The sequence below is a fragment of the Salvelinus namaycush genome, chromosome 18 (genome assembly GCF_016432855.1).
Source record: "Salvelinus namaycush isolate Seneca chromosome 18, SaNama_1.0, whole genome shotgun sequence".
Lineage (NCBI taxonomy): Eukaryota > Metazoa > Chordata > Actinopteri > Salmoniformes > Salmonidae > Salvelinus > Salvelinus namaycush.
Window position 1 is genome coordinate 11,572,157 of NC_052324.1, and position 19,716 is coordinate 11,591,872.

General features: G+C 41.8%; 1 protein-coding gene across 1 annotated transcript in view; it reads left to right on the forward strand.

Annotated features, from left to right (window-relative positions):
- Window positions 1-19,716, forward strand: part of LOC120063544 (BDNF/NT-3 growth factors receptor-like) — a 95,064-nt gene that overhangs the window by 48,615 nt on the left and 26,733 nt on the right. The window contains exons 14-16 of the mRNA XM_039013904.1: window positions 2,584-2,714; window positions 5,569-5,741; window positions 12,561-12,801. Coding sequence (XP_038869832.1) covers window positions 2,584-2,714; window positions 5,569-5,741; window positions 12,561-12,801 — 545 coding nt within the window. The remainder of the gene's footprint in view (window positions 1-2,583; window positions 2,715-5,568; window positions 5,742-12,560; window positions 12,802-19,716) is intronic.

The following is a 19,716-nucleotide window of genomic DNA, read 5'->3' on the forward strand; positions in this document are numbered from 1 at the left end:
AAAATTTGATTCACAAATGTATTTTTACCAGGATGTTTACTTGCAGAAGGGCTCTCCTCCTGTGGAAATGATCCCGTTCACCCATGACATCAGAACACAGGGACTAAAGTCTAAAGCCAACCCCTATTCTACCCTCCAGAAGTGAGGCTTTGGAAATGAACAGCTACTTAGCTGAAACTAGAGAGGATGACAGACAGTGGAAGGGGGGTGGACTTGGATAGGGAACATGTCTCTTCTTGACATGTATATTTTACGTACTTACAAAGAATGATAAAAGAGTACATGTGTAGTGTTTGGTTGTGTAAATGTAGACTTACTGTACATGAATTGGCGGTAATGGTGGAATTGTATGGTTGTAATGGTAAAAATATCTGAGTTTTAACTTGGAAGTATTTGTGTAACCATGCTATTATTGTTGCGAAAGAAGAGAATTAGTGAGCAATGGTAACGAGTTGTGGCTTTTGTGGATAAATGTTCTGGGAACTGTGGGAACTTACATGTAATTCATTCCCTGAGCTGTTGTTTTGGCAGATGTGATGTCATCAGGTTCACACACACACAAAGCTGCGCTCAGGTCTTCAGTCTGTATGTGCTAGTCTAATGGCCTAGGCTCTCTGTCTCCCTCTCCCTGTCTTTTTACATAATATTGGGTTATGCCTCTCAGTAAGTTAGTGCAGATCGATGCAGCTTCAAAGTCTAGCCCGCTGTAATGCAATAGCTCGAGTGGTGAGCTTTTCTTCAAATGCATTTCTTAATCAGATCAGAAATAAATCTTGATGGTTTGTGTCCGGGTCCACGGTTTCTCTCTCTGAAGACAGTAACCTGCTGATGAATATGTTTTGGTGTTCTCCACTGTCCTCCCTGCTGTAGAGGGAGGCCTGGGTTGAGTTAAGTGGGCGCAGAGCATCTACAGTATCTGGCTGCATGAAAACCGCTCTGGGAGAAAGCACTGGGAAAAGCCTGCTATGTTATTACCACCAGACTGATCTCAGTGTTAGTTCAGTCAAAAATTGTTGTTTCAAATAGACCTTCAAACATCAATTTCTGACGATTCCCACCTGACAGCTATTACACATGCTGAGAGACAGAGCTGAGCTAACACTGTACAACACAATGATACAAATTGCTATCATCACAATAAAAAGACAGAATACAAAACGAATAGTAAAACTCCCTTTCAATTGAAAATTAGACAAAACACCTCACCACAATGTACAGTACCAGTCAAAAGTTTGGACACACCTACTCATTCAAGGGTTTTTCTATTTTGACTATGTTCTACTTTGTAGAATAATAGTGAAGACATAAAAACTATGAAATAACACATATGGAATTGTGTAGTAACCAAAAAAGTGTTAAACAGATCAAAATATATTTTAGATTTTTATTCTTCAAAGTAGCCACCCTTTGCCTTGATGACAGCTTTGCACCCTCAATCACTGACAGTGTCTCCAGCAAAGCACCCCCACACCATCACACCTCCTCTTCCATGCTTCATGGTGGGATCCACACATGCGGAGATCATCCGTTCAACTACTCTGCGTCTCACAAAGACACGGCGGTTGGAACCAAAAATCTCACATTTTGACTCATCAGAACAAAGGACAGATTTCCACCGGTCTAATGTCCATTGCTCGTGTTTCTTGGCTCAAGCAAGTCTCTTCTTATTATTGGTGTCCTTTAGTAGTGGTTTCTTTGCAGCAATTCAACCATGAAGGCTTGTTTCACACAGTCTCTGAACAGTTGATGTTGAGATGTCTGTTACTTGAACTCTGTGAAGCATTTATTTGGGCTGCCATTTCTGAGGCTGGTAACTCTAATGAACGTATCCACTGCAGCAAAGCTAACTCTGGGTCTTTCATTCCTGTGGCGGTCCTCCTGAGAGCCAGTTTCATCATAGCGCTTGATGGTTTTTCAAAGTTCTTGAAAGGTTCCATATTGACTGACCTTCATGTCTTAAAGTAATTATGGACTGTCATTTCTCTTTGCTTATTTGAGCTGTTAATGCCATAATATGGACTTGGTCTTTTGCCAAATAGGGCTATCTTCTGTATACCACCACTACCTTGTCACAACACAACTGATTGGCTCAAATGCATTAAGAAGGAAAGAAATTCCACAAATTAACTTTTAACAAGGCCCAGCTGTTAATTAAAATGCATCCCAGGTGACTACCTCATGAAGCTGGTTGAGAGAATGCCAAGAGTGTGCAAAGCTGTCATCAAGGCAAAGGGTGGCTACTTTGAAGAATCTCAAGTAGATAATATATATTCATTTGTTCAACACTTTTTTGGTTACTACATGATTCCATATGTGTTATTTCATAGTTTTGATGTCTTCACTATTTTTCTAAATTGTAAAAATAAAGGAAAACCCTTGAAGGACAACCCGTGTGGGTGGGTCCAAACTTTTGAGTGGTACTGTATATAAATAAAATAAAATAGTAGCTAGATCATTCGGTGCAACAAATGATGGCTCCCAGACCCCTTATCCAACCATAAGCCATCTCTTGTCATCTATGATACATCCAGTTTAGGCAGTCACACTGATATCTGTAATAACTAGGTTCTGTCTGTCTTGCAGTTGTCCAGCACATCAAGAGGCACAATATAGTTCTGAAGAGGGAGTTGGGAGAAGGGGCGTTTGGCAAGGTTTTCCTGGCCGAGTGCTATAACCTGTCTCCTGAGCTCGACAAGATCCTGGTGGCTGTCAAGGTAACGCTGCTCTTTACTGTCTATCACAACCTACTGTAGACTACATTGTTTGACCAATTTCCAAATGGACTCCTAACCCCCAACCCCCTAACACTCTTATAGGAAAATTTGCCAATAGCCTGCTTCCACCAAGAATTCCAGCAGTCTAAGTCTGTAGTGAAAAGAGATCTTATTGGAGTGTTTTCATTAAAAAATACATGACATGATGGGAAAGAACCACCCCCCCCCCCCCCCCTGACCTCCTGTCCTTTTCTGTGTCCCACTGTGGGACTCCCACATTATTCTAAGTGTGAAGTGGAGCTTTTCTGTATGTGCTAGCAATCTGCAACCAAGTCACATCTAAGATGATAGATGTGACTTGGCACTTTCCAAGTTGCCGTCTCTACGGTCTAACATACTCATATCCACTAATGGTAGTGGTTTTACAAGAAAGTATTGGACAGGCATGCGGCCATATAGGCTAGGCTATGGAAAAATACGCAAAGGAGCCATTGATCAAGATACTGAACAGTGATATTAGTGATATTAGCTAACGCGTTGGCAGTCTCATGAAAAGATGCTAGAAGTCACACAGGCGATCAAAGGCACCAATGTCCTGGTCGGTCGTACAATATCATAGGTAAATCACGTTCAGGGGGGAGTTTCCTGAAAGCTATGTGTGAACAAACGTCTTCTGTACGTGTGAATAATCTTCAGAATTCGTTGAAAGAAGCACTTCAATGTTGGGTTGTTAGTGCATGGACGTGCAGTTACCCAACACTGCCTTGCAGCTCTCAGGGACTGCCATTCAGAGCGCAGTAGAACTATCAGTCCACGGAGAGAAGCGGGAGATTGAACTTCACACAACTTTCTAGAGTTTTCCCTGTTAGTTGACACCATCAACGTTTCCCTTTAGTGTGGCAATTGTGATCAAATCAACACAATATTAGCAACTTTCAATACAACACACCGCAACTAAACAAACTATGCACAAGATTTTGTTGTGGACAGAACGCATCGGAGTAAGATTCTATTGTGCAAGACTCAGCCTGTACTCTACACAGACCGGTGCGGCATAATAATGGCCGTAACGGAACAAATGGAATGGCATCAAACACATGGAAACCATGTTTGATGTATTTGATACCATTCCACTGATACCGCTCCAGTCATTCCCACGAGCCCGTTCTCCCCAACTAAGGTGCCACCAACCTCCTGGGATGGATTTGTGCTATTTACTTTGAACTGGACTGTGTTTACAGCTGTGGCCGTGAGTAGATGCACTTGTCTTGAGATCAAAGCAAGAGCTGCATGTAGCCACGTGTGCACGTTCTGTTCATATCCTTTGCTAGATAGTGAGTTATTAGCCCAGTTATAGATCATTTGTAGTCAGCTATAGGGGAGTAATTGATTCCCACAAGAGCACAAAACGTGTGCATTTCTAGCCATCTTTGAAAAGCAAGTCAGGTAAAGAGCTTTTTTTCTGTCTTAAAGGGGCAGTGTTGTATTTTGAGACAGGCTTGAATAAGCTAAGTAGCCAAAAGACAGAGGGTAGCATAATTTGTCTGATTCTCTGTAATAATGGTATGGGAATAATAATGCATTTTATTTTGTAAAGTGGTTTCTTGCATCAAACAACACAAAACATTTTCCGTCACCTCCTCGTCTGAAGGACAAGTGGATAAACAGGTTAATTACAAGCCCTGCATGTTTTTTTTCTTCTCAAACGTCTCATGGAATGTAGGCCTGAATTGAACAGCACACATTGGCAGCTACTGCAGGCTGAATGGTAGAACAGCTATTTCCATGTTAAAATGTTATGGGATACATTTTCTCCATTGTTTTTGATGGTAGGCCACTCTGGTAGGCCTACATTATTATACAATTGCCAGACTAACCTACTTGGCCACTGTTAAAACTGCAACTTAAAGCAGATACAGCCTCAGTGTTCACAGTAAAGTTTGTGCTCAGCAGACTTAGTGACAATTTTTTGGTTGAGGGAACACTGCCCAAGTCCATTTCTGTTCTGATCATAATGATGAGTCCTGTTTCCTGGAATACATTTGGTTAAAGATGGGGGTGGATGAACCTCTTTTGTCTGGCATCTCAGTATTCTAGCTGGGGGTCAGAACAGAGGGTCAGCCCTGGCTTCCTTAGCGCTCTCCTGTTCCTATTTGTAAATGGACACTTCAGTTCTCTGTAAGCACAAAACACCCTATGTACTCATATACCCACTTTTTGTAGGACCAAATCAATTATTCATACAGAATCATTTCTATATATTTCTGTAGATATGAATATAGGCCCATATCGCTTACATTACCTGAAACTCTCTCTCTTCATCCTTCTCTCTCTCTATCTCTCTTGTTCCTTCTCTCTCTCTCTCTCTCTCTTGCATTTGCCTCTGCACTAAAATCGCTATGACAGATTTCATGAAAATAGCAAAGTTCAGAACACGAGAACCAATAACACTACTTCTGTAAACAATGACACAGTAATCACTTACAGTATAAAAGTATACACCATCTCTGCTTGGTCATTGCCAATAAGCTAACATTGTGGGCTATGGTTTTGTTTCTATAACTAATTTTTACTTTAAGAGCCACTTAAGTTTGCACTTGGTAGACTTGAGCCAAAAACATCTTGTGGCAGAATAGTACCCTGTCAGTAAACATCTCTCAAAATCAGTGTGCATGTAGTGAGTTCTGAGGAAACGTAGGTAGTAACCTTTGTGTGTGTGTGTGTGTGTGTGTGTGTGTGTGTGTGTGTGTGTGTGTGTGTGTGTGTGTGTGTGTGTGTGTGTGTGTGTGTGTGTGTGTGTGTGTGTGTGTGTGTGTGTGTGTGTGTGTGTGTGTGTGTGTGTGTGTGTGTTCAGACCCTGAAAGAGGCCAGTGAGAATGCGAGGAAGGACTTCCATCGAGAGGCCGAGTTGCTGACCAACCTGCAGCACGAGCATATCGTCACCTTCTACGGTGTGTGTGTGGAGAGCAACCCCCTCATCATGGTGTTTGAGTACATGAAGCACGGGGACCTCAACAAGTTCCTCAGGTAAACCATTCTTTGGGCATGTTCAAATTAGGCATATACTGCATAAAAGCCCACTATATGTTTCAATAAGATTTTTAATAACACTGCTAGCTTATTATTGAACTCCATGTACAGATAGGACAGATGGAAATGTATTTCCTTAGGCATTAATCACGCAAACACATATATTTTTTATTCTGACACGGCATCAGTGAGATCCAAACCTATAATCTTCTGTTCTCTATCGATGGAATTAGTCCACTGCGATACCAGGATGAAGCTCGCTTGCCATGTTTTTTACGCATGCCAAGCTGTTCATTTTAGTCTATTCAAACAGCCCCCATTTCAAAGTAAACAAGCACTCAGTTAGTGGGCGGCGGGCGCGGCCAACACACCTGAACACACTTAACAAGATAGAGGATAATAAGAGTTTTGTTGATGCTGAGAACAGAATGTATATATTTTCTCATTCTCTGAACATGACTAAAGTTTTTATGGAAAGTTTTCTTAACGTTCTGAGAATGGAATGTATATGTTTTTAAATAACATTCTTAGAATGTTTTCTGAACGTTACTAAAGTTCCTTGTGGTTTTTATGGAAAGTTTTCTTAATGTTCTCAAGAACAATTTGGAAAATGTCTTTAAATAGAACAATGAGGAAACCTTTATGAAACGTTATGCTGAAGTGCTGAAAGTCCCACAGAAGAGCGTTGTTTCTTAACGTTCTATGAACTATTTAAAACATTCCCAATGTCAAACCAGATGGAGAATGCTTCTAGAACATTACCATCATTGAAATATGAATGTAACCATGTTTGAACTTTTAGGAAACGTTCGGTTCAAATAATGAAATACCAAGAATATTGTTTTTTTGTCAAGTTCCTTAATTACTGTAGTGGGCTAAATCAGGGTCACACACACTGTACAGTAGTGATTCTCCTCGACTCATCCCAAACCATCTCAATTGGATTGAGGTCAGGTGATTGTGGAGGCCAGGTCATCTGATGCAGAACTCCATCACTCTCCTTCTTGGTCAAATAGCCCTTACACAGCCTGGAAGTGAGTTCGGTCATTGTCCTGTTGAAAAACAAATTATAGTCTCACTAACCACAAACCAGATTGGATGGCGTATTGCTGCAGAATGCTGTGGTAGCCTTGCTGGTTATGTGAGCTTTGAATTCTAAATAAATCACATACAGTGTCACCAGCAAAATACCCCCACAGCATCTCACCTCCTCCTCCATGCTTCACGGTGGGAATTACATATGCGGAGACCATCCGTTCACCTACTCTGCATCTCACAATGACATGGCAGTTGGAACCAGAAATTTCTCATTTGGACTCATCAGACCAAAGGACAGATTTCCACCGGTCTAATGGCCATTGCTTGTGTTTCTTGGCACCAAGCAAGTCTCTCCTTCTTATTGGTGTCCTTTAGTAGTGCGACCATGAAGGCCTGATTCGCACAGTCTCCTCTGAACAGTTGAAGTTGAGATGTGTCTGTTACTTGAACTCTGTGAAGCATTTGTTTGGGCTGCAATTTCTGAGGCTGGTAACTCTAATGAACTTATCCTCTGCAGTAGAGGTAGCTCTGGGTCTTACTTTCCTGTGTCAGTCCTCATGAGAGCCAGTTTCATCATACCTCTTGGTTTGGTTTTTGCGACTGCAGTTGAAAAAACGTTCAAAGTTCTTGAAATGGTCCGCATTGACTGACCTTCATGTCTTAAATGAATGATGGACTGTCGTTTCTCTTTGCTTATTTGAGCTGTTCTTGCCATAACATGGACTTGGTATTTTACCAAATAGGATTATCTTCACCCCCCCCCCCCCCCCCCCCCTTTGTCACAACACAACTGATTGGTTCAAACACATTAAGAAGGAAATCAATTCCACAAATTAACTTTTATCAAAGCACACCTGTTAATTGAAATGCATTCCAAGTGACTACCTCATGCAGCTGGTTGAGAGACTGCCAAGAGAGTGCAAAGCTCTCATCAAGGCAAAGGGTGGCTTATTTGAAGAATCTCAAATATAAAATATATTTTGATTTGTTTAAAACTTGTTGGGTTACTACATGATTCTTCCATATGTGTTATTTCATAGTTTTGATGCCTTCACTATTATTCTATTATTCTACAAAAAAATAAAGAAAAACCCTTGAATTAGTAGGTGTGTCCAAAATGTTGACTGGTACTGTATATACAGTATATAGAAAAATAAATACCTTATTTACATAAATATTTAGTCCCTTTGCAATGAGACTTGAAATTGAGCTGAGGTGCATCTTGTTTCCATTGATCATCCTTGAGATGTTTCCACAACTTGATTGGAGTCGACCTGTGGTAAATTCAATTAATTGGACATGTTTTGGAAAGGCACACACCTGTCTATATAAGGTCCCACAGTTGACAGTGCATGTCAGACCTAAACCCAAGCCATGAGGTCAAAGGAATTGTTCATTGAGCTCGGAGACAGGATTATGTCGAGGCAGAGATATGGGGAACGGTACCAAAGAATGCAGCATTGAAGGTCCCGAAGAACACATTGGCCTCTATCATTCTTAAATGGAAGAAGTTTGGAACCTCCAAGACCCTTCCTAGAACTGGCCGCCCGGCCAAGCTGAGCAATCGTGGGAGAAGGTCCTTGGTCAGGGAGGTGACCAAGAACTTGATGGTCACTCTGACAGAGCTCCAAAGTTCCTCTGTGGAGATTGGAGAACCTTCCAGAAGGACATCTATCTCTCCAGCACTGCACCAATCAGGCCTTTATGGTAGAGTGGCCAGAAGGAAACCACTCCTCAGTAAAAGGCACATGACAGCCCGCTTGGAGTTTGCCAAAAGGCACCTAAAGACTCCCAGACCGCGAGAAACAAGATTCTCTGGTCTGATGAAACCAAGATTGAACTCTTTGGCCTGAATGCCAAGAATCACGCTTGAAGGAAACCTGGCACCATCCCTACGGTGAAGCAAGGTGAGGATGTTTTTCAGCGGCAGGGACTGGGAGACTAGTCAGGATCGAGGCAAAGATGAATGGAGCAAAGTACAGAGCGATCCTTAATGAAAATCTACTCCAGAGCGCTCAGGACCTCAGACTGGGGTGAAGATTCATCTTCATACAGGACAACGACCCTAAGCACACAGCCAAGACAACGCAGGAGTGGCTTCGGGACAAGTCTCTTAATGTCCTTGAGTGGCCCAGCCAGAGCCTGGACTTGAACCTGATCGAACATCTCTGGAGAGACCTGAAAGTAGCTATGCAGCAACGCTCCCCATCCAACCTGACAGAGCTTGAGAGGATCTGCAGAGAAGGATGGGACAAACTCCCCAACTACAGGTGTGCCAAGCTTGTAGCGTCATACCAAGGACGACTCGAGGCTATAATCACTGCCAAAGGTGCTTTAACACAGTACTGAGTAAAGGGTCTGAATGCTTATGTAAATGTGACATTTCAGTTTTTGCTTTGTCATTATAGGGTATTTTGTGCCGATTGATGAGGGGAAAAAATTAATTTAATCAATTTTTTAATAAGGCTGTAACCTCTATGTAGTACTGTACACCTCACATAGTCTGTTCTGGACTTGGGGATTGTGAAGAGACCTCTGATGGCATGTCTTGTGGGGTATGCATGGTTGTCCAAACTGTGTGCTAGTAGTTTAAACAGAGAGCTTGGTACATTCAGCTTGTCAACACTTCTTACAAAAACAAGTAGTGAAGAGGTCAATCTCTCTTCTACTTTGAGCCATGAGAGATTGACATGCATTTCAATAATGTTAGCTCCCCGTGTACTTTTAAGGGCCAGCCTTGCTGCCCTGTTCTGAGCCAATTGCAATTTTCCCAAGTCCCTCTTTGTGGCACATGACCACACTACTGAACAGTAGTCCAGGTGCGACAAAACAAGGGCCTGTAGGACATGCCTTGTTGATAATGTTGTTAAGAAGGTAGAGCAGCGCTTTATTATAGACAGACTGTTCCCCATCTTAGCTAATGTATCAATATGTTTTGACCATGACAGTTTACAATACAGGCTTACTCTAAGCAGTTTAGTCATGTTGTTAGTAAAGATTTTTTTTACATTAAAGGGCCTAAACAGCTGCCCTGGGGAATTACTGATTCTACCTGGATTATGTTGGAGAGGCTTCCATTAAAGAACACTATCTGTATTCTGTTAGACAAGTAACTCTTTATCCACAATATAGAATATATATGACTTTTGCTTCCCTCCAGATCTGAGGGCACACACTTTCTCGTAGGCTTAAATTGAAGATATGTCAAATAGGAGTGGCAATATCGTCCACTATTATCCTCAGTTATTTTCCATCCAGGTTGTCAGACCACAGTGGCTTGTCATTGTTGATAGACAACAATCATTTTTTCACCTCTTCCACACTCACTTACCGGAATTCCATAAGTACAGTGCTTGCCTTTTGTACTTTGGTCAGATATACTTGGATGTGTAGTGTCAGAGTTTGTTGCGGACAAGTTTGCTAATCTTGCCAATGAAAAAATCATTAAAGTAGTTGGCAATATCAGTGGGTTTTGTGATGAATGAGCCATCTGATTCAATGAATGATGGAGCTAAGTTTGCCTTTTTTCCCAAAATTCCATTTAAGGTGCTCCAAAGCTTTTTACTCTCATTCTTTACATCATTTATTTTTGTTTCACTGTATAGTTTATTTTTATTTTTATTTAGTTTAGTGACACTATTTCTCAATTTGCAGTACGTTTGCCAATCGGTTGGGCTGCCAGACTTATTTGCCATACCTTTTGCCTCATCCCTCTCAACTGTAACATTTTTCAATTCCTCTTCAATCCAAGAGGATTTAACAGTTTTTACAGTCATTTTCTTAATGGGTGCATGCTTTTTAGTAACTGGAATATGGAATTTCATAAATCTGTCAAGTGCAGCGTCTGGTTGCTCCTCATTACACACCACAGACCAGCAAATATTCTTTACATAATCAACATAAGAATCACTACAAAACTTATTGTATGACCTCTTATAAACTATATCAGGCCCAGCCTTTGGAACTTTGGTTTTCCTAGATATGGCTACTATGTTGTGATCAATACATCCAATGGATTTGGATCCTGCTTTAAAGAAGATTTCTGCAGCTTTAGTAAAGATGTGATCAATACATGTTGATTATTTCATTCCTGTGCTGTTTGTAACTACCCTGGTAGGTTGACTGACAACCTAAACCAGGTTGCAGTCACTGCTCAAAGTTTGATGTTTTTTCTGGAGTGGGCAGCTTGATGAAAGCCTGTCACATTGGTATGAATGATTCGGGAGACAGGCGCAGGAATGCTTAATTAAAAAAAAAATTATACCCAAATTACGGCGTGCCGTGTAAAGGCACGGGGACGAAGACCAAACAAACACTATACAAAACACAGGGTACAAACCCAAACAAAAGAGCGAGGAGTACCTCGAATAAATAACACGCGCACAATGATTAACACACGGGACGAGACCCGTAATCATCTGTGCAATCCACAATGGCACAAAAGACAAAACACACAGCGCAGGTACTCACACGCACCAACGGACATAGTAACAAAAATCGACAATGGAAACCAAAGGGCACACTTATACAAGTACTAATCAGTCGGAATAGGGGACAGGTGTGCGCAATGAATGTTCCGGAGGGATCCGTGACATCAATATTTAAATCACCCAGAAAATATAATTCTCTGTTGATATCACATACAATATCAAGCATTTCACACGTATTATCCAGATACTGACTTTTATCACTTGGTGGTCTATAGCAGTTCCCACCAGAATGGGCTTTAGGTGAGGCAGATGAAGACATGTTACTGTAGACATATTACTTCAACAGTATTTAACATGGGATTTTCTCTAAGCTTTACAGGGATGTGGTTTTGAATATAGACCGCAACACCTCACCCATTGACATTTCTGTCTTTTCGGTAGAAGGCATAACCATGTATTGCTACCACTGTATCATCAAAGGTATTATCTAAGTGGGCTTCAGAGATTGTTCAAATATGAACGTCATCTGTTAAAAGCAAGTGATTGACTTCAGGAACTTAGTTTCTTAGTCTACATATGTTAATATGGGCTATTTTTAGCACTTTTCTGGGTTGCTTGATTGTTTTTAATGCTTTACTGGGAAGCTTGTCAAAAGTAGACTTGCTCATGTTATTTACATTGGAGCTGATCGTGCACAGTGAGCTGCACACAGTGGACTTCCTACTAAGGCTCTCCGCCTCAGTGCTGACAGTGTAACTGGTTCATAGGCACATGACTACTGCATCCTACAGCTGTAGGAGCAACAGAGGTATTCAGGGCAGTTAGGGGGACATAAACTAAGTTACTTACATTGTGTCTGCCAACACCCCTGGGATAATGCACATTTGATGCACCATTATGACAATTTAGTGTCACAATGGTAGGGATTAACTGAGTTGATCTTGTGTCATTGATAATTAATTGTCTCAACTGAGCCTTGAAATGCTTGGACAGAGTCCAGTAGCCAAGATGATTTGGATGGACTCCAGCATTCCTGTAGAGTATCTTCTGTTTCCAGAATGTGTCAAAGTTAACTGTAAAAGTGATTCAAACAGAGCTACAGTAATATTTTAGCCAGGTGTGTAATGACAGTAGCCATTGACTGCAGGAGAGGACTACATGTGCTAAGAATGTTCCAAAGCCAAGCAACTATCCTGCACCATTCCTAGAAAGTTGTGGGAAAGTAGTATGCAAAATAACAATAGGACAACCACGCTCTCACTAAGTTCTAAGAAAGATATGGGATGTCACATTTCTGGTAGTGATTTGGAATTTCAATAGATTTTTTCTCCCCTCTCTCCTTCTGTAGGGCTCACGGTCCCGACTCTGTGATGATGGGTGATGGTCCGACAAACCGGCCCGTGGAGCTGACCCAGTCCCAGATGCTGCACATCGCCCAGCAGATCGCTGCAGGCATGGTCTACCTGGCCTCCCAGCACTTTGTCCACCGAGACCTGGCCACACGCAACTGTCTGGTGGGAGAGAACCTGCTGGTGAAGATCGGTGACTTCGGCATGTCCCGAGACGTGTACAGTACGGACTACTACAGGGTAAGTGTATGTGTCGCCCTCTTTTTTCTTGGCCTTGTACTACCTCCCTTTGCATGGGTCTCCCTCTCTCTCCCTGCATGGGCATGATCAGCAGGCTATAGAGTCTTCGTCCTCTTGTCACGATCGTCTGTGGTGGTAGAAGGAGAGGACCAAAGCGCAGCGTAGTTAGTGTTCATCTTGAATTTTAATAGACAGAGAACACTAAATGAAACTAATACAAAAACAATAAACGACGACCGTGAAGCTAAATAACAAATAGTGCTGACACTAAACACTACACATAGACAATCACCCACAACCAACAATACAAAACAGGCTACCTAAATATGGTTCCCAATCAGAGACAACGCAAAACACCTGTCTCTGATTGAGAACCATATCAGGCCAAACACATAGAAATAGACAAACCAGACATACAACATAGAATGCACACTCAGATCACACCCTGACCAAACAAAACATAGAAACATACAAAGCAAACTATGGTCAGGGCGTGACACCTCTTCAGAACTGTTACAATAAAAACGAGTATTCGAGCACTTTCAAGTTTCAAGTTCTTTATGTCATATGCGCAAGTACAGTTAACTACCTTTTTTGCAAACTCAAAACCCAACAATGCAATAATCAATAGCAATGTAATACTAGAAAAAACACACAAGAAATTCAAAGAAATATGAAGAAAACAATAAGTGAGTAAGTAAGTAAGCATACTATATATAGGGTCAGTTCCAATACCATATTTACAATGTGCAGGGATACTGGAGTGATGGAGGTAGATATGTATAAGGGTAAGGTGATTAGGCAACAGGATTTAAGATAAACAGAGAAGCAGCAGCTTGTATGTGAAGGGGTGTGTGTAGTCAATATAAATGTACAGTATGCGCATATTATGTGTGAGTGAGAAGATGATGGAGTGAGTGTGTGTGAGTGTGTAGCGCCCTGAGAGTGTGCATAGTGACAAACAATGTAAATAAAAAGGTCAATGAGGATACAAGGTTCATTCAGATTTTGTTAGCTATTTATCAGTTGTATTGTTTGGGAATAGAAGCTGTTCAAGAGCCTGTTGGTGTCAGACTTGATGCACCGGTACCGCTTGCCATGCGGAAGCAGAGAGAATAGTCTATGGCTTAGGTAGTTGGAGTCTTTAACAATTTTCCGGGCCTTCCTTCCACACCACCTGATATAGATGCCCTGGATGGCAGGGAGCATGGCCCCAGTGATATACGGTGCTATTGCCATACCAGGCAGTGATGCAGCCAGTCAAGTTGCTATCAATGGTACAGCTGTAGAACTTTTTGAGGATTTGAGGGCCCATGCCAAACTTACTGACATTGAGGGAGAGGCTGTTGCTCTGGCACCACATTGCCAGGTCACAGACTTCCTCCCTGTAGGCTGATTAATCGTCACCGGTGTTCAGGCCTACCACCGTCGTGTCATCAGCAAACTTGATGATGGTGTTGGAGTCGTGCTTGGCACGCAATCATCGGTGAACAGGGAGTACAAGAGGGGACTAAAAACATACCCCTGTGGGGCCCCTGTGTTGCGGGTCAGTGTGGCGGAGGTATATTGCCTACCCTTACCAACTGGGGTTGGCCGGTCAGGAGTCCAGGATCCAGGTGCAGAGGGAGGTGTTCAGACCCAGAGTCCTAAGCTTGGACACAAGCTTGGAGGTGACAATGGTGTTGAACCCTGAGCTGTAGTCAATGAACTGCATTCTCATATAGGTATTCCTCTTATCTAGGTGGATGAGGGCAGTGCAATTGAGATTGTGTCATCTATGGATCTGTAGGGGCGGTATGAATGTGTGCCATAACCAGCCTCTCAAAGCACTTCATGATTACAGAAGTGAGTGCTACAGGGCGGTAGTCATTGTTGGATGAAGCCTTAGAGTTCTTGGTGACAGAAATGATGGTAGTCATCTTAAAACATGTGGGGATTACAGACTGGGACAAGAAGTGGTTGAAAATGACCTTGAATATGCCTGCCAGCTGTTCTGCGCATGCTCTGAGAACGCTTCCTGGAAACCCGTCTCACGTTGGCCTCACAGAGCGAGATCACCCAATCCTCTGGGTCGGTGACGGCCCTCACACCCGGCACGATATTATTGTTGTCAAAGCGTGTATTGGGTTCGTCTGGTAGAGAGGCATTATGGGGCAGATCACAGTTGGGTCTTCATTTGTAATCCGTAATCGACTGTAGACCATACCACATACGGTGGGCGGCGGAGCCTGTGAGTCCACCTTATATATTGTCCTTTTGCTCGTTTGATGACTCTGCGGAGGTCATAGCGGAACTTCTTGTACATATTCCTGTCCTCGGCTGTAGCCTCAGGGTTGTCTACGATCGCTCTGTGTGCAGTAGCCCTGTCCTTTAGTTTAGCGCCAGCCTCGGTGTTAATCCAGGGCTTTTGATTGGGGAAGCAGTGAACCCTCACCGCGAAAACGCTGATGCATTTTCGAATGAAGCCGGTGACAGGGGGTTAACTCGTCAATGTTATTGGCGGAGTGTTGAAACATATTCCAATCAGTGCTAGCTAAGCAGTCCTGTAGCATGATCTCTCATTCTGGTGACCATTTCTCAAATCACGGGTACTTCTTGTTTGAGTTTCTGCTTGTAAACTGGAAACAGGAGTACGGATTTGCCGAATGGCGGACGAGGGATGGCCTTGTATCCCTGCTTGTGGGTAGAATAACAGTGGTCAAGGACTTTATCGCCCCTAGTGGCGTGGGGGACGTGTTGATAGAAGTTGGGCATCGGGTGTCTTAGTGATGGGGAATTAAAATTGCCGGCAACCAGAAAAGCAGCCTCTGGATGTAGTTCTTCTTGCTTGCAGTGAACTAACTAATCATGTGTCTAACTAACTGATGAATCGATCAGTCAGCAGCACCATCCTGTATGGACTGTGTATGGACTGTGTATGGACTGTGTATGGACTGTGTATGGACTGGGTTGAGCAACACTGTAGACGACTTATTCATAGGTGTCAGTGTATAAATGTCAGCAGTCTCGTGGTTACTATGCAACCCGGCATAAGGTCAATTCGTAGGATTTGGGATGTAAATTTGTTCGCATTTAGTAGGATATTTTACATTACCAATGGAATAGGAATTGGCGGATGTATAGTACCATGTGTCTTACCCTGCCGTGCAATAACACATTAATTGGATGATGTAATTTATCAAACATCTTGGAGGATGTATAGTATAGTACGTCTTGTCCTGAGGCCAGACTGCTTGTTGCATGTAAGCGTTTGTGGCTAACGTTAGCGGCTAATGCAGCAGGTTAGGATACTAACGCAGCAGGTTAGGAGATCTAACATAGCAGGTTAGGAGAAATTACGTAGCAGGTTAGGAGGAATTTCGTAGCAGGTTAGAAGAAATTACGTAGCCGGTTAGGATAATTAAGTTAAAGTTAGGGAAAGGGTCAAGGGAAGAGTTAGCTAAAATGCTACAGTTGTCCCCAACACGAGTCAAACACGCTGGACGGTCACATTATAAGGCCACCCATCCTCCCCGACCAACCTATCTACTTTCGTTTCTATGTTAAGTAACCAGACCATGAATCCATTTGTAACGTAACACATAATACTAAATGGAGGTACACAAAATGTATGTAACATATCCCTGACAGACAGACGGATGGACAGCTGAGAGCTGTGTCTCTCTGTCTGTCTGTGCTCTGCCATGGATTAATATGATTGACAGGAGCTTAAAAGGGCCCTAAACGACACCCACCCTTGGCTCAAATAGTGTCTCTGTGTTTGGATCTCTCTTACTCCATCTCTTCATTCCTCTATCTCTCTCACCGCGTCTCTGTCTGTCTGTCTGCACTATTATTCCCCTCCCCACACACCCCAGAAACAAACATGTCAGTCAACTACACTCAATACTGTACAACATCGCACACGCACACACACACACACACACACACACACACACACACACACACACACACACACACACACACACACACACACACACACACACACACACACACACACACAAAAACAAACACCTCCACTTAGTACAATTAACCACTGGAGTTTCGCCATAGCAATGTGCAAAGGCAGCACAGCTTAAGTTATATCAGACAGTCCCTATGAAAAAAAGTAATTAAAGAACTCTATTAGTATGCAGCTCCGATACTACAGAGAACGAGAGCGGGGCAGAAAAGGAGGGAAAGAGGAAGAGAGAGGGACAGAGAGAGGGAGAGAGAGATGAGGAGAGAGGGGGGAGGCGAAATGGAGAGTGAGTCAAAGAAATCCACACAAATAAAGATGCAAGAGAGGAGGGGTACGGGAGAAAAGAGAAGAGAGGCTTCAGAGTGAAGAGGTTGAGAGAAGGGGCCGAGTGTGGAGAGAAAGAAATGAGAAAAGAGAAAAGAGCCAATGATAGAGAGATGCTGAGAAATAGACTGAGAGCTGCTCTCTCCCCCTATAGATGGGTGAAAGAATGATGAACAATGATGTCATAGGAGGGATCAGAAGGTGGACCAGCACAAGTGGCTTCCTGTCTATAGATTATGCCTGACAGTGGCTGCATCTGAAGTGGTACCCTATCCACTAGTGCAATTCAGACGCACCAACACACTCAGAAAAAAAGGAACCGAATTGTACATAAAGATCAGCCTCTTTTCTCATTTCTCTTTAATCCGCATGACCACACAAATCTGTATGCTTTTTAATTACAGACCGACAGACAAGGCTCGCTATACTCACTCCTGGGGATAAGAAACACAGTGATTCCCAGTGGAATGACAATCTCCGTAGAAACACAAGGCAACGCAATTCAGTCTACTGGAAAAAGGAGGGGGAGTTTTGGTCACAGGTCCAGCAATGGCTGAAGAATTGCAACATTTACCTATAGCTAACTGCAGATAGCACTACAGGGTGATCTGAAAAGTCATAGTCAATCGATCAATAACATACTAATACTTTAAGCAAAAACATTTATTTTTAATTTACAATCTGTTGAAATTATGAGAATAGAAAGGTTCAGAACTTCTGTGAAACATCACAGCACAGTTGAACAATATATAAATCCAATATGGATGGTGTTAAGAGATAGATGGGAGGAGTTGAATGGAGCTGAAGGTTGGGAATAATAACAACTAATAACAAGATAACTAATGTAAACTGTGTATACTGTGTACGTAAAACGTATATAGGTTCAGAACTTTTGTGAAAGAAATAGATGGGAGAGGTTGAGGTTAGAGGAAGGACAGGAGTAAAAACAAACAAAATATAACTATTGTAAAATACATTGTGTCTGTAAAATGTATATAGTATGTATAAGCTGGAAGTAGGACCCTAAGTGTTGTTCACTAGTTTACTCCAATTAGGAGGAGGGTGGTAGGGTTAGAAGGTAATAAAGGAAAATATATATATTTTTAAATGTGTTAATATATGTATGTATATATGTTGTGGTGGTTCATTTCTTTACTATCAAATGAGGAGAGACAAACTTATCACACAAGTCAGAGTTACACTTAAATTAAATCTTCAATAACTTATTAATAAGGGAGCAGGTCCATACAACACACACATATAAAGTGAATCGATTGAGTGCTCTACGATAATGATGGCTGGTCATGGCTGGTTGACGATTCACGCTCAGATGATTCGTTGAGAGCCCCGAGACAAAAGTACAAAGGTATTTTATAGCCAAGATACACCCCTTTCAACCTACATGACGAACAACAGATATATAGAATGGATCACAAGGTTAAGATTGGTATGAAAGATACCTATAATACATAGAAGACAGTATCTGCTGTGTCAACAGTTTTCATTGTGTAGAGACCAGTGTCTGGCACCGTATAGAACAGAAACATTAACTCATGCTCTGGAATGCTCTTTAGATTTTATCACCCAAAAGACATCGTAAATCTCCTATTCTGTTGCACAAAACAACCATTTGATGCAATAAAAGTATTATAACATAATCTTGGAATTTTCCACTATAATCCCCCATTTTGAGAATCCTCTCAATTTAAAAGAAAATTACAAGATTTAAGAACATTCACAAAATACATACATTCTACATAAACCAAGAAGCATTAAAGCAATAACTCATTGCATGGGTTCCTGCACGTGACCGGCTGCCATAGCACTGGCTCAGCCTCCTTCCAAGAAACTTAGCACTGTCTCCCATTTCAACCTCCAACACATTTTCTAAGCACTCTAGCAATTTGTCTGGGGGGGGGGTTATGATACACAGTCACCTGCACGAACCCATGAAGAAAAACTAAAGACGCATATAATTTATGAGATTCAAAGCTATATCTCCGTAGACAGTGAAAAACACATATTTAATGCATAAATGCAGTGCATGCAGCAATGGAGTTTAATAAAATAAGCTTTAGTTATCTATCACACTCCAATGGATCAGAATGGTGGAAATAACTATTTTCATCCCAGAAACTAAAATTAGCATATCTTGTTGGACAAATCCAGGTAGTGACACCTAGTTAAAGTAAAATGTATTCCATTGGTGCCTAATGAACATGACCCAAGACAACCATCACGATTCCACTATTTATAAGGCAATGCCTATAGATTAAATAGAGTAGGATCAGTTTCACTCTCCGGATCAGAGTTCCCCTCTCCATTCACCATGGCATGCTGAGATTCCGTCAATATCTTTAGTACACAACAACAATCAAAACAATCAATCCCTAATACATGAATTGCTTCACTCATATAGTTATTAACATACTAAACTCAAATAAATCCTTCAGTTTTAAAAATCATTCAGTTTCCAAATCATAATTAAAAACCCAATTAATTATCCAACCCAAATTTAGAATGACATTGCTCAGTGATTCAAATTGGTCCTATCACTCAAAGTCAAAACCCCTCAATTTAACACACATCAACATTGGCAGAATGTACATTAATATTAACATCCAGTATAA